Source organism: Arachis duranensis, chromosome 10 (genome assembly GCF_000817695.3).
Source record: "Arachis duranensis cultivar V14167 chromosome 10, aradu.V14167.gnm2.J7QH, whole genome shotgun sequence".
Taxonomy (NCBI): domain Eukaryota; kingdom Viridiplantae; phylum Streptophyta; class Magnoliopsida; order Fabales; family Fabaceae; genus Arachis; species Arachis duranensis.
The window spans coordinates 5320190-5334570 of NC_029781.3; the positions used below are offsets into that span (position 1 = coordinate 5320190).

The following is a 14381-nucleotide window of genomic DNA, read 5'->3' on the forward strand; positions in this document are numbered from 1 at the left end:
CTGTAGGCCAGGCTCAAGCCGATGAACTATATGACAGGTCAGGCCTGTTAAGAGCAAAACCTAGCCTGGCCTGGCCTGTTTCCACCCCTACTTGCTGGTATACTATTTGAGCATGTATAAGATGACGAAGGCAGTGGCAGAAAAGTTGATTTCATCGCAAAGAAAATTTCTATGGAACAAGGAAGAAGGTAGGAATGGTTTGGCATTGGTTAAGTGGGAAGTGGTTCAGGCTCCTAAAAAGTTAGGTGGATTAGGGGTGGGTGATGCCTTGGTTAGGAACACAGCTCTCCTATTCAAGTGGTGGTGGCGTTTCTCAAAAGAGAAGTGTCCATTATGGAAGAAGGTTGTATGCTCTTGTCATAACTTGAACCCCAATGTAATGCTATCATCTCAGACATTGCCTAATAGAGGGGGTCCATGGAAGGATATATGCCAGTTGCAGTTCAAAGATCATAATGTAAGAGATAAAATGATTATTGAGTTGTCTATGGAGGTGGGCGATGGTAGGAGGACTCGGTTCTGGGAAGATATTTGGTTATAAAGTGGTTCGCTAAAGATGAGTTTTCCAAGGCTCTTCTCTATTTCAAACCAAAGAGAATCTGTCATAGAAGATTGTGGATTTTGGGATGGGTTAGAGTGGATTTGGAATTTCCAGTGGAGACGGGATTTATTCCAATGAGAGTTGGAATTAGTCGATCAATTACATGAGACTTTAAGGCCTGTAAAGATAGCATGTGATACGCAAGATAGAGTTATATGGAAGTTTGACAAGGAAGATATTTTTTCAACTAACTCTTTTGTGCAGGTGATGCAGTCAGAAACACTTCCGGAGGATATTACCAGCTATAGTTTCACCAAAACATTATGGAAAAGTTTGGTTCTGCCACGGGTGGAGTTATTTGTCTGATTTGTTTTGATAGGAAGAGTGAATACCAAAGAAAGATTACATATGGTAGGAATTATTAGCCACGGTGATAACATGTATATTGTGTAAAAAAGATATTAAACATATCTTCCACTTGTTTCTTAGTCGTGAGTTTACTTAACAGGTGTGGTATAAATGGCTATCTGACTTTGGGAGGCTCTGGTCTATTCCAAGTTTACTGAAAGAACACTTTGAAAATTGGACAGGGGTCGTCAACAGGAAAGAGGAGCGAAACAAGTGGCTCATATATTTCGTTGCAGTTATTTGGAATATTTGGCTAGAGAGGAACAGACATATCTTTAATAATAACGAGACCAGAATGGAAGAAGTGTTTCACAAATCTTTGACCAATTACAGAGAATAGTGTAGTTTAGATCTCTTTTATTGTTGATGGCAATGTTGGAGATAACACTAAAGTTTGTTTTCAGGTTTTATTTCATTGGATATTGGTGTTTCGGACTTTGTTTGAGACTCTGTCGTCGTTCCCCTTTATTGTGTTGAACTCGCTTGTTCAACCAAAAAAAAAATTCAGAACACTTGAAACTCTAATTACTTAGCCTGAAAATCAAGACTTTCCCAAAGTTATTTTTATGTTCTATATAAGGAGATCGATATTTACACATAGAATACTATTATTAGTCACCCAAAACCAACAATACTACTATTATTTACAGTTTCTTCTGAGTGGCTGGACTGTCAAAGACTCAAAGCTAACCCTCCCAAAATAGAGAAGCAACCTGCACGAAAACATGAGGCGACCTGGGGGAGTTTATGGAAATAAGCTTACTTTTCCATAATGTAATTTATATACGACAAAAGCTCTACCCCATTTCTCTACTGCTTTCAATATGAATGCTTGCCCATAACCATCCTAATGCTACTATCACTATTCACAAGATATCACACGTGCTTTTTTTGACATGCTTCTTGTGAACCTTCGTCTTTGATCACGCACATTCATGACTACCTTCTGCCTTTTGGCATCTTGTTCATCGGAATCAGCGTCAAGCACCAATTTTTCACTACCCAGAGTATCGTCTGCAAGACTCATGCTCTTCCCTGGAAGTAAAATTTGACGAATTACTGAATTCATATTCCCCCGTAATTTTGTACAATATTTCACTCTCTCATTGGCATCATCCCCTTCATTTTCTTCTTGAGAATCCTGGACAAAAAGATCTTCCATTTCCTCACTAGAGGTCGATAAGTACTCAATTGCATCGGTGTTGTATGGAACATTATGCCCTTCAGTTTTCCTCCGAGGCTGGTCTTCATACGATCCGGTCTCCAATGTGTTACAGCAGAATGCATGAGATGTATGACCTCCAACATCTTCCACCAAATCCACAGAGAGCCCCTGCAATGTTGTTCCTGGTACTTTATTATCTTTGCTGATGTATGACGTGGATGGGAGATCAGGTGTCAATATGGCTGCCACAGAATCTTCTCCGTCTAATGTAGTAGTTTCCTCCACAGATTCTCCAGTTTCCTGCATCAAGGAAAGACATGTGACGTTCTTTATTTGGCCCAGAAACGTGACTGAGGAAAGCCTCATCACTAGTTGCTTTAAGCGGCTTATTGATTTCCTCATAACTTTACCACCCCAAGCAGATTATTTTATATCTATAATTCTTTATCACCTAATTTAGTATTTTATTTTCTTCAGTTTCATGCTAGGCAGTTGGACTAACCCATCCAATAGCAACTTTCTACAGAAGGATGCTTTGAAAAGTATTGTTGAATTCTTTATGCGAATAACACAATTCAAGGATTTATCAGTATGGAAATGATCAAGGTATTTAATGAACATCTACAGCTTCATATAAATCTTCATATAAATGCAATTCCTAAAGTTAAGAGCTTTGTAACACAAAATGCAATTTTTGTTTCCTGACACTATTTTCGAGACTGATTAGAAGAAATGTGAGATACTTGTAGGATGCAGTTTGATTTCCAGTTATCCACTTGCTTTTCTCGATGTGAAAGCATATAGAAATATTAAACAAGACCAAGATCCCAGATATGCATTTAAGGCAGGCCCACAGATTTGGCCTATAAAATTATCGCTGTAATCAACTCAGCAAAAAATAATATTTTACCTCTATTGGTGACAAGAAGCCTCCCCGACAACAAGGTGACATCTGCAGACAACTAGGAAAATTTGAATTCAGAACTGGCCCTTGTGAGTCCTCAAAAGCAAGTCCAAGTCCAGGTTCTGGGGACTGAATCTCAGTCACATGTCCAGGACGGGAAACTGAAGGACTTCTTGCATGCCAAATAGGTAGACAACAGTTCCCCAGGGGGGAACCTGCTTCTTTGTGGTTGGCAATGCCAGGAACTTCAGGCAGAGCTTTGTCAAGGCAATCATCAGGAGGCGATTTCAACAAATTATCATAAAAAATATCATGAATCAAATTATGTATATAAGATCGTTTCAGAGATGCCTCCATTGGAGGGAACCAATTACTCGTCAACTGAAAATGGAAAGAAGAATTTAACTGAGTACAAGTCAGAATGTCCAAACCATTAAAAATTAGCAACTCGTAAATGGGAAGTAACTCACGAAGTTGGAGATCTTTGTAGTCTTAAATGGGTTGAAGTTGACCGGAGCCTCTGAGAGAAAACATTCCACATAATGGAGGAGAAAGAAGAGAATACACCTCTAGTGAGACAAATCGCATCTGCAAAAATTTTGAGAAAACTTCATCCTCCACATCATGGTGCCTTTCTTTCCATTCTTCACCAAGGTAACTGCCATTACACAACAAATAAAACACTGCCAGAATTAGGGATTTAGGCTGCAATAGAAGAATGAGATATCTACTATGCAAGTTTTCACTTGATTTCCTTTCAACTAAATCTATTTGGTGATTGTCTGATACAGACCCCACTTCCGCATTTTTTTCTCCTTCTGTGAAATAAAATAAAATAAAATGTGACTGATTTAGTTTCCTTTCCACTAATGGAAATATTTCTCTTAGATAGGTCTTCCACAATTTTGTCATACAGTTGGTGTAAATATATTGGAAATGATTTATACCAAGGTGTAACTCACCTTGAAGCTATCCTAATTCCTAGATCAGTCTGATTTCCATAAAAGTATATTTTTTCACTGATATTTAAGGCTCCATTACATGATTTATCCCAAAAAAAAGAGCATCCATTCCTTGACCACATCCCCCAATATATTGATTTCTACCGGAAATTTGAAAAATTTCAAAAGCAACTTCAGAAAGCAGCCAAAAATCAGAAAACAGAAGTATCCATTGATTCCGTTCTCAACATGTTACCTTTGGAAAACATTCTTCAGACCCTTATGACTTCCTTTCAGGGAATCCATGTGCAAAATACAAGGTACTTTGGAAGATTCTTTTATATCTTCATCTGCAAGAAAGTAAATAAAATGAATGATATCCAAAGAAAACAAAGAACAAACACTCAAAGATAAGATATCTTGCCTTTGAAGCTTATCACTTCACCAGGATGACAAATGACAATCAAACTCCAGTGAAGACTGTCATCAAGACACGAGCAATTCTTATTAGGATGCAGCAAATTCCAAAAGGGCAAGCAAGGCACATCTATAAGCCTCTCACCTGTAGTTAACAGGAATAAAGATATAATCCTTCTCAAAAAGGTTCAGTTTCCTTGTCCATTTGCGAACGCGTTGAAATGCTGCTTTACCATCACAAGCACTTGATGGATCTCTGTCTAAATCAGCAAGCTTCCGAAAGAAGAAGCTATTGAAAAAGTGAAACCTGTCTTGTTCATTGGGAGGCATTTTATTTTTCAAATACCTAAATAATATTAAACAAATGCCAGTTCATCAGGTAATTATGATGAAATACTGTTCATAATAAGATGTAAAAATCATTATTCAAGGTGGTAAAACAGAGGAGTCACTATACAAGAGTTTCACATGAAATAGAGGCCAAATGTCTTAACCTATCAAACCAAACTTTGCTTGTCTGAAAATCTATTATTGAAGGTGCAAGAATTACAACATGGGCATACATATTGCTCACTCTTACAAAGATTTGGCCTCCTTACTTCCCTGGGTAACTGATGAGATACAGAGATAACACATATGCATGTACAAATGACAGAGAGGGGGAGAAAACCAATTTCTGAATAATACAAGCAGTACATAGTCATTAAAATTATAGCAACAGTTACAATATCTGTTATCATGCTTACTTAATATAAAAGTCAATGATAGTATCATTAATGAATGTCTCTGGCTGTAAAAGCTCGACATCTCTCTTACTAATAGAAACAGCATCAGGTTCCCCCTTTGGAAAAATAACTTCATCAAAAGCCTCTTCAAAACTGCAGTGATATTACAGTAAAAGTCAAGTCATTGCTCTAAAAAATCATCATCACCATTGCCGAAAAAAGCAAACAAAAATAAATGCAAGTCAAGATTTTAAATCTCAGACCATGGTTCATGCAGTGATATGCTAAATCAGGCTTAGAACGCAACCTAAAAGTGATTAACAATTAATGCATGCTCCATAATAGCCATATGCCTATATCTCTCAAATCCCATTCAAGGAAATAATTGGGGTCATGCACATGGCCAACAAGGATTGAACTCTTTAGACATGAATGAAGAGACTCAAATACTATCAAGCATATAGGGCAAATGTCTATTTGACTTACTTGGGAAAATAATGCTTCTGGGGGAAAAAGCTATCCTGCCCCAATGAAGTATTTTCATTGTTATCTATATCATTGCTGCATGGAAACAAAATATAATACAAACTTGTGTATCAAAGGCAAAACAAACAAAAATAATAAAAATTTTCAAAGAATAATGTGTGTGTGTATTGGGGATGTTAAGAAAGGGGGGGGGTGTCAGAACATAAACACAGAAAAAACTAAAGCTAAAACTAAATTCATCTTGTCATGGCAAAAAAATTAAAACTCCATGGTATGAGACACATGAAATAGACATGCATGAAAATCCATGAAATCCACCTCACTTGAAAATGACTGTCCTGTTTAATCATACATTGGTACGGGAAGAAAGTATGATGTAGCAACACTTGCAGATTTTATTTTCATCTCCTTCGTTAGAGATAACAGGAGAATTTGCATACTTTCTTCTATCCAGACAAATATATAGATAGGACTGTAAAAGCAAACAACACTGCACTAATGAACAGCAAACTTCTCCTCAAGGGTAACGCAACAAACTTACTCAAAAGTAGTACTCCATAAATCCATATATCTTGTATCTAGTAATTTGATAGACTGTTCTATCTTGGCCCAAGATGGATCATAAACAGCAAATTTCAACAGTTTGACCCCTGCATGAATTGTAGGGAAGATCATGGACGTTAAGAATAATATATATAGGTATGACTGTCTGCATTATAAAAAGATAATTATGTCAAAAAACCCCCTAAAATCAGCAAATATTCCGTCAATTTTCTTTTCCTGGATATGAAAGGTTCTAGTAGAAAATAAAACATCAAATACAACAAGCATCCACTGAGACTGGTCATATATTTTGCTCATTAGTCACCAAGGCAATTGCAATTAGCAGCTTAAGGTTTTGAAGTCATTAAGTCAAAGAGATATATGGAGTAAACATCCTCAGTAAAGTTACATATTCTTTTCAAATAAGGATGCTTTATGGCTTACATAACCAAATAAAACAGATCTATCTCTTGTTTCCCTTCATGGATTTCTTGAGGGTTGTGGTACATGTGTAATGTGAAACATTATACAATTTGTTTTTTCCATGTGGCTTCTTCCCCTCCCATGTCCTCATTATTTGTTTTCCCGCCTTCTAGTAAAAATTACTTTAAATGACAAGTGCTTCAAACCACCCCATGATATGGTTGGTAGGAGCAAGCTACTACAGCCATTTTTAAAAGATGGAGTTTAAAACAAAAACTGGGTAGACTATTTTTGGACGACAATATCATCCAACCTCAAGGAATTTAACCTCTAAAAGCTTGTATCCAAGAAACATCTGTGTGCACTATGGCCTTGAAAAACCTGGAACCAAAGGCTAAATTCACTAAAAAATCCAAACCTTCAAACATAACAAACTTCTGAAAGACCAAATCATCTAATAACTTGCTTGAAGGTTAGATCAGCAAAGATTTAACCAAATAAAAAGCAATATTCACTGAAGAATACAGAAAATACTGTTCATCAATTTTTTGTTGACATTATTGCAAATAATAGCCAAATAACTGATTACAAAATAGTGATACCTGGATTTTGATCTGTGTTTCCAGCTTCACTAGAATTTTTCGATTTAAGGAGAAGCTTGATCATGACTGTTTCAACCTACACAGAATACAACATGATCAATTTGCCAGAGATTAAGCGAAAAATAATCAATAAGTATGTAACTTACCTTTCCAACCCAACATGATTCAATTTTCATAATATCCTCTGTTGCCCACTCCATTTTAAAAGTTCCCCCAGTTCCATTGATTGTAGAGCATCTAAGTTTTATGTAGCTACTCGAGAATATTATCTGGGAACCGGTGGAGTATAAATCTTCATAAAGAATAAAATCAGGAGAGACATTAACCACCTCTTTGATGCCATCCTGCACATAAAATGCAACCATTAACCCAAGATACCTAATTCTAACAAACACTAAACAAAAACAAGAAATCAACATAAAATACCATGAAGAACAAGATTAAGCATATAATATTTCACTTTGAAGCAGATACAATTAAATAAAAAATATTTCCAGTTCAGGACACATTACTTTTGCCAGGAAGACTGAGTTGGCTAAATTAGCATAAGCTAACCATAGGTATTGTAGTGTTAGCGCTCCTAAAGGGTAAAAACCAAGAGATTCTGGCTTTCAATATAATTTCAGGTAATACTATCTTCAAGGGTAATAATCCATACTTGACAAGGTCCAGAGGATTTTGCAATCGAGAGAATTCACTTCCATTAATATTAAGACCAACGATATCATTCCTAACATCAATCCCATATCCCTTTTTTTTAACCCTTCAATTCTTCTAGAAAACTAAAGTGTTGTTTTCCCAACTCCTATTGTTTAAGGCTTAAGACTACTAGTTACTAACATACTCCCATTGTTTCATTTTTATCCTCTAAAGGAAGAGAGGTGAAGAAATGAGAGCAAATTTTAATCTTTATTTTTCCTTCTGAACCTGACATTTTGATTAATGAAGCAATCAATTACACAAAAATGAAGAACACACTTACAATTTCACAATCGGCAGCACCATACCCCACTACCTTGTCCTCTAAGGAAACTGAAATCACAAGAATAAATTCAAATAATCAGCAAACCAGAACCAAAATTGCGACAACCAGTGACTCTAAGAAAGCAAAAGTTACCCTCCTCTTCTGAAGAATTTCCACTTGAAGAAGAAGAACTTATTTGACTGCCGTCATCATCATCCTCCTCTAAATTGACGCCAAGTGAATGATTCTGAAACACGATCAAATAAACGATCACGAAACACACATAAACGATTCTCATGAAAAGAGATAGAACAATTTAAGTGATTACTTTCGAGTCAGTGCAGCAATCCACAACGCTGGCAAAGCCAGGGATAACTTCATCATCTGCAGAGTCTCGCAGTGCCACGTCACTTGAACACGAATTAGCGCACGTGCGTCGATCATCATCACCATCATCATCAACCTCCTGTAACGGCTTGAGGAGAGGCTTCTCCGTGGAGAATTTGGCTTCATCGTCGGATTCAGACAACACAATGGGATCAACGGCGACGTCTCTGGATGGCGGAAATTCGGAACCACGCGCAACTGCATGGAACCGGAAATCACAGAACAAGAAGGTTAAGAATAACACTGGACAGTGAAACGAGGAAGAGTGAGTGAGACTCACAGGTTTGGAGGAAATTGTATTTGGTAACGGGGGAAGTGCGATCGCGAGAACGAGTGTCTCTAGGGTTCGAGAACTTGCTGAGGATGCGGCTAGAAGCATTCTCGATGTGCTCGTCATCTCCGCCGAACTCGAACACATCGAATTTGCTGCTTGAAGCTGCGGAAGAAGACGATGATCGCGTGCGACGAGTCATGGAGCGAGTTCACTGAGTGGGACCGAGTCGAGGAGAGAGAAAATGAAAACTAAAGGAGGGTTTTGCGCTGTGTTTGAATTTGGGGAAGCATTTCTCTTTTCAGTCATTTGTCTTTTTTAATTTTTCCAATTTTTTTCTTTTCTTTTCCTTTTTTTCTTTTCTCCTTCCCCTGAAAGCCTTCTTTCCTTCTTCTTCTTCTTTTTTTTTCTTTTCTTTTCTTCTCCTTTTATTTAAAACTTAAAAGTCATTTTCTTTTCTGTCATTTTTCTTATGGTGTTGAATTCAAATTTTAGGTAAAAACTAAAGATTTTTTTTTTTAAAAAAGGATGGAAAATAAAATAAAAATCCGTGATAATAGTGACAATGATAGTTAAAATTTCGCAAGTCAAATTATGAGTTATTGGTTTTTATAAATAAAAGAAAATTCTTTTTAATTTAATAAAATTTAATTATTATCTATTTTGTCACTTATGGTTAATTATTTGTCAACTATCAATCATACTAGATGTACACTAAAATAGTTATTTTGGTAAGGTGTATATGGGTCAAGTGGAACCTAGTTCGTCTTAGTCCAACTCTTGCCCTAAATATATACCGGATATATTTTTTAACTTTAATCCGACTCTAGATCCGATGAAACTTATACATATTTGGACCACAATTATAGCAGGTAAAAACTTGATAACCTAACCAAGTTGAGTTGGTCTAATAGTTAACTCACTAGTCTGCTTAAACAAGTGTTCAGAATTACCGCGACGAATTAGTTCTTAACTTGTCGGATTGGGAGATACTGTGAAAAACCAAAAAACAAAATAATTAGAGAAGAGAAGAAGACGACCCAAAAAAGAGAATGGAACAGAGATTACAGGACTAATATGTACCCTAATTTTGAGAAATGCATGCTCACAAGACGAGATCTAGGTGACCCAAACTATGGGCCAGTCTTATTTAAGTATTCTTTCAAGTTTCATTCTCCTTTCTCGGATTAGACCCAGACCACTTCGAGTCCGAACTAATATGTCCCAATCTTGGAACCAAGATCATCTACACTGTAAATACTGGTGTGCCATTTTTTGCTATAGCACAAGAAAATAGTACTAACATTTTGGACTAGTAATTAGTACTGACCATTATTGAGTAATAATATATTTTTAAATTCAACCAAAATAAATAATAAGACTTAAAATAATATTATTTATAATTAATTTTTGTCATTATAGACCAACTTGATTAAATTTTATTAATAAAAAAAATTTTTTTGGTGACTTAAATAAATAAATAAAAAAACAAAAAAACAAAAGAACTGTTTAAATAGAAGAATTGTACTGTTTAAGACTATTCTTAAATTACTCACAAAGAAAAGAAAGCTCTACATGATGAGATTATCTTTGTCATGATATTTGCTACCATATTTAAATATTTCATAATCAAACAAAAGTCAGCACTCAATTTCAATACATAATATCTCTTATTTTGAGTACCAATGAATCAAAAAACCTAAAGTTATTTTGGTAACTAATAATAAGATTAAACCTTTTGGCTTTTACACAATTAATAAAAAAGTTAGATGTATAACATTATTCACCGTTATTATTTTAAATGGTGTATAATGCATATAGAATCATTTAGGCTAAGGGAGAGTAGGTTGAGACTTGAGAGAACACATTAAATTAAATACAATTTAAGGTTGAATAAATTAATTTATAGAACAATCAAAATATTAGTTACGGTGTATTATGAAGTGGATAACGCACCTTGTAATGGTTTATCGTTACCTTTTGGCTATAAGCCTATAACCATGCATGTTGCATGTCCTTTACAATTGTAGCTTATATCATTCTATGTAAAATATTCAAGGGCTAAGAATATATATTACGAAGCAAAAACAGAGGAAATTGCACCAAAGGAATCAAGGTTAATGCAAGTGTGACATGATAATTATATGCACCATTTATTACGCAAAATATCAATTATTACAGAAGCTTATAAATACAGGAATCTAAATAATATTAGATTGTATTGTTTTGGCGTCGACATCTCATGTCAGATGGTTATTAATTTATTATTAACCTGTTATGCTAGGTAACAGTATCTTTGGTGATCATCGATAATATAAGAACCATATGTATCTATCATCATTCACCATTATTATATACTTACAATTATAGATACTACTACTTACTACTAATAAGGATATTATTTGAGCTAATAATGAAAGAGAACACAACTGCGCTTCTCCCAAATTAACTTTTTACGGTTTCATTTCATTCGAACATTGGAAGCCTGCAACAAATTATAATTGAAATTATGGATGAGCTTCTTTTAACTCGCAAAAATAAATACCTAATATTAGGTATAATAAATGTATAATTATGAGTATTTCATAAACAAAATTATTTAAATATTAAATTAAATAAAATAATTTTAAATTATTGTCTCCGTAATGAAAAACGATTCATCACTAATTGATTAAACTAACTGTATAAAATAATATATACGCGCTAAACTGTTATCTAACTAACTACTTACTAAGAGTGAAGTGAAATACACGTGCTTAACTACACTCCAACAGAATAACTAACAATGACAATAAGAAGTTATTTTTGCTTTTTAAATAAGGTGAACTCATGTACAGTAGATTTTATGTGAAGTTGATAGTTGATAATTATTAAATGAAAATTTAATTAAATCAGTTAAATCATCTAACGGCTCTCAGTTATCAACTTCATACGAAGTCGACTGAGTTTACACCTTCAAATAAAGATAGAATTAAGGTTCAGTTTGAATTGACTTTTAAAAAAAAATATTTGTTTATTTTTTAAAAAAATCTTTTTTTAAGAGATAAAAATTATTTTATATTTAAAAAAAATTAAATATTAAAACGTATTTTATTAATTTTTAATAAGATATTGCTAGTTTTTAAAAAAAATTAATGATTTTTTAATAAAAATATTTTTTTAAAGTCATATCCAAATAAATTTTAAATTAAATAAAAATATTTTATAAAAAAAAGTACCTTTTTACTAAAAAACAGTCCAAATTAATATTAAATAAATTAATAAATTACTGTAAAATAAGTAAACCAATTATTGGACATAACTAACCCCAAGTTGAGATTAGGAGCATCATGATCACGGTTATCTGACTCTTCAACAGAGTTTGACTTTGATGATTGCCCTTGGCTGTTTGCTTGACTTCTCATCTAAAAGAAAACACACATTCTGATTGATTCCTTAATATTTATTTATCTAAAAATTCTAAGAAAAAAAAAATTGTCAAATATTAAAGAACAGCGTTCAAAACACTTAAAATACTTTTATTCTCTTCAACGTGTTTCACACTCTCCTAATTTTACAAGTTTTTAAATAACACAAACATTTTTTAAACCAGTTACCTTTTTCAGTCGATGGTTGTCTTGCACCATTTGAAGTCCCTGCATGAACAATAATTTTGGATATCATAATAAGAGTGGTGATGGAATCAATTACGAGGGTGAGTGATGCTTTGCTATAATTTATATGTAGAATTGGACCGAACACTCACATGTAATTGTAATTACGGAAAGTTGATAATTGAGAATTATTAAATAATTTGATAGGTTTAATTAAATTGTTAACTAATAATAATTTTTAATTATCAACTTTACATAATACATGTAAATATTTATTACAGAATTAACTTATATATAGAAGCATTTGCTTTAAATCTCATATTTTTTTTATGAATAAATATAGAGAACCAATTTTTATTTGGGTAATATTAACCAATTTTTTATTATAAAATTATTTGTTTAATCATATTTTTTAAAGAATTTAGAGTTAGGATATAAAATTTAAAATAATAAGATCTTTTATTTATAATTTAAAATTTAAAATAAAAATATTGAAAAAATATTGATTGATATTAATTAACGATAAAAGTTAAGTCAATAATTAAACTCAGACACATATAGCCTTACCCTTTTCTTCATCTCAATAATATCTTTAAGATTTCTTTGATCCTGGAAACAAAAAATATGAAGATTAAATGTTACGTAACATATAGCATATAATCCAAATCTAAACCAAAAATGCATATCCAAAATTGATCAGAGAAATAACCTTTTCTTTTGAAACACGAGCCAAACCCTTTTCTAACACTCTCTCTAGTTTTTGTAGTTCATGAATTTTCAATCCTTGCAGCTCCTCTCCATTCAAGTGCCTGTCAAGAATAAATATAATAAAGTGCAAAAAATTAAGGAATTAATTAATGTTGTACAACATTGTATTTTATCATTTTTGGCCTTATTTTGGAGAATGCAATCATAGCCAATTGTCTTTCCTTTTATCTCATCACAGTTCTTAGAATTTAAAATTTAAATAAAAATATAATTTCAAAAAATTAATTAATATTGACTAAAAAATAATTAATTCAATAATTGAACTATTATGAATAATGTAGCCACAATGTGTTTGCACCTGAGTCCAATAGTCTTATCTGTGAGTTCCTTGCACTTCAGGTAGTAGGTGTCCTTCTCAAGCTAAATATATATGCATATAATATTTGGTGAGGCATGCATTCTCTAACAAGATATAAAATAATTGAGTAAAAATTTTTTAAAATGAATTAAATTACACATCTTAAAAATTTAAATTTAATTACACATGACCAAAATAAGAAAAAAAAATTGTTCTTTTTAGTTTTAGTTTCTTCAAAATGAAAAGATTTATAACATATGAAAATAAAACGAAAAAATAATAAATAGATCTCTAACTTTTTAATTTAAAGATAAATAAATTCTTAACTAATTAAAAATACAAAAATATCCCTTACATTTTAAAATACGAAATATTTAAGTCCTTCTGTTTAAAATATATAAAGACAAATAAATTCTTTAAGAAAAACTTAAATATTTTAAAATTTTAAAAAATAAATAAATGACATTTTTATTTTTTTATTAGTAAAAATTTTATTTGTCTTCGAGTTAGAATATTAGAAACTTAATTTATCTTATTCTCAAATAAAACACTAATAATAATCATAACAACAGTTATAAGTTATAACTTTCCTTATGTATAAAGTATACTACTAAATTTAAAATAATTAAATCTCATTTCTCATTTGATCCACCTTATCACTTCATATAAGAATCCAATCCTTTGTAGTTTGTTCTGTTGTTTCCATTTGAGAAAAGTGGAAAAGGAGAATCTCAGAATATCTTCAATGTTAGTTCTAATTTTATCTTGTTTTAAATTTTATAAAAATATTTGTAAAATTATATATCATAAATAATAATTTAAAATTAAAAGTCAAATTAACTCCTCTAATATTTAATATTAATTTAGTTAGAATTTTATATTATTTTATCAATATAATTATATATATAAATAATAAAATTTTATTAGTTCTTTTTCAAAATAATA

The 14381-nt window shown here is 32.5% G+C and overlaps 2 protein-coding genes across 2 annotated transcripts in view; both read right to left on the reverse strand.

The window, feature by feature from the left end:
* Positions 1-1474: 1474 nt before the first annotated feature.
* On the reverse strand, positions 1475-9128 carry LOC107468640 (probable ubiquitin-like-specific protease 2A). Its single transcript, XM_016087963.3, is given in 16 exon segments — positions 1475-2414; positions 3025-3399; positions 3489-3576; positions 3578-3676; positions 4216-4309; positions 4384-4439; positions 4522-4722; positions 5123-5254; positions 5588-5662; positions 6129-6237; positions 7156-7231; positions 7302-7499; positions 8138-8187; positions 8273-8366; positions 8448-8704; positions 8787-9128. Coding segments are annotated over 16 exon segments (2700 nt in total). The 5' UTR covers positions 8980-9128; the 3' UTR covers positions 1475-1811.
* A 1885-nt stretch (positions 9129-11013) lies between these two features.
* Positions 11014-14381, reverse strand: part of LOC107468500 (MADS-box protein SVP-like) — a 6674-nt gene continuing 3306 nt past the window's right edge. The window contains exons 4-9 of the mRNA XM_016087808.3: positions 13437-13498; positions 13080-13179; positions 12938-12979; positions 12374-12412; positions 12084-12181; positions 11014-11262 (exon numbers count right to left, since the gene is read on the reverse strand). Coding sequence (XP_015943294.1) covers positions 11244-11262; positions 12084-12181; positions 12374-12412; positions 12938-12979; positions 13080-13179; positions 13437-13498 — 360 coding nt within the window. The 3' untranslated portion in view covers positions 11014-11243. The remainder of the gene's footprint in view (positions 11263-12083; positions 12182-12373; positions 12413-12937; positions 12980-13079; positions 13180-13436; positions 13499-14381) is intronic.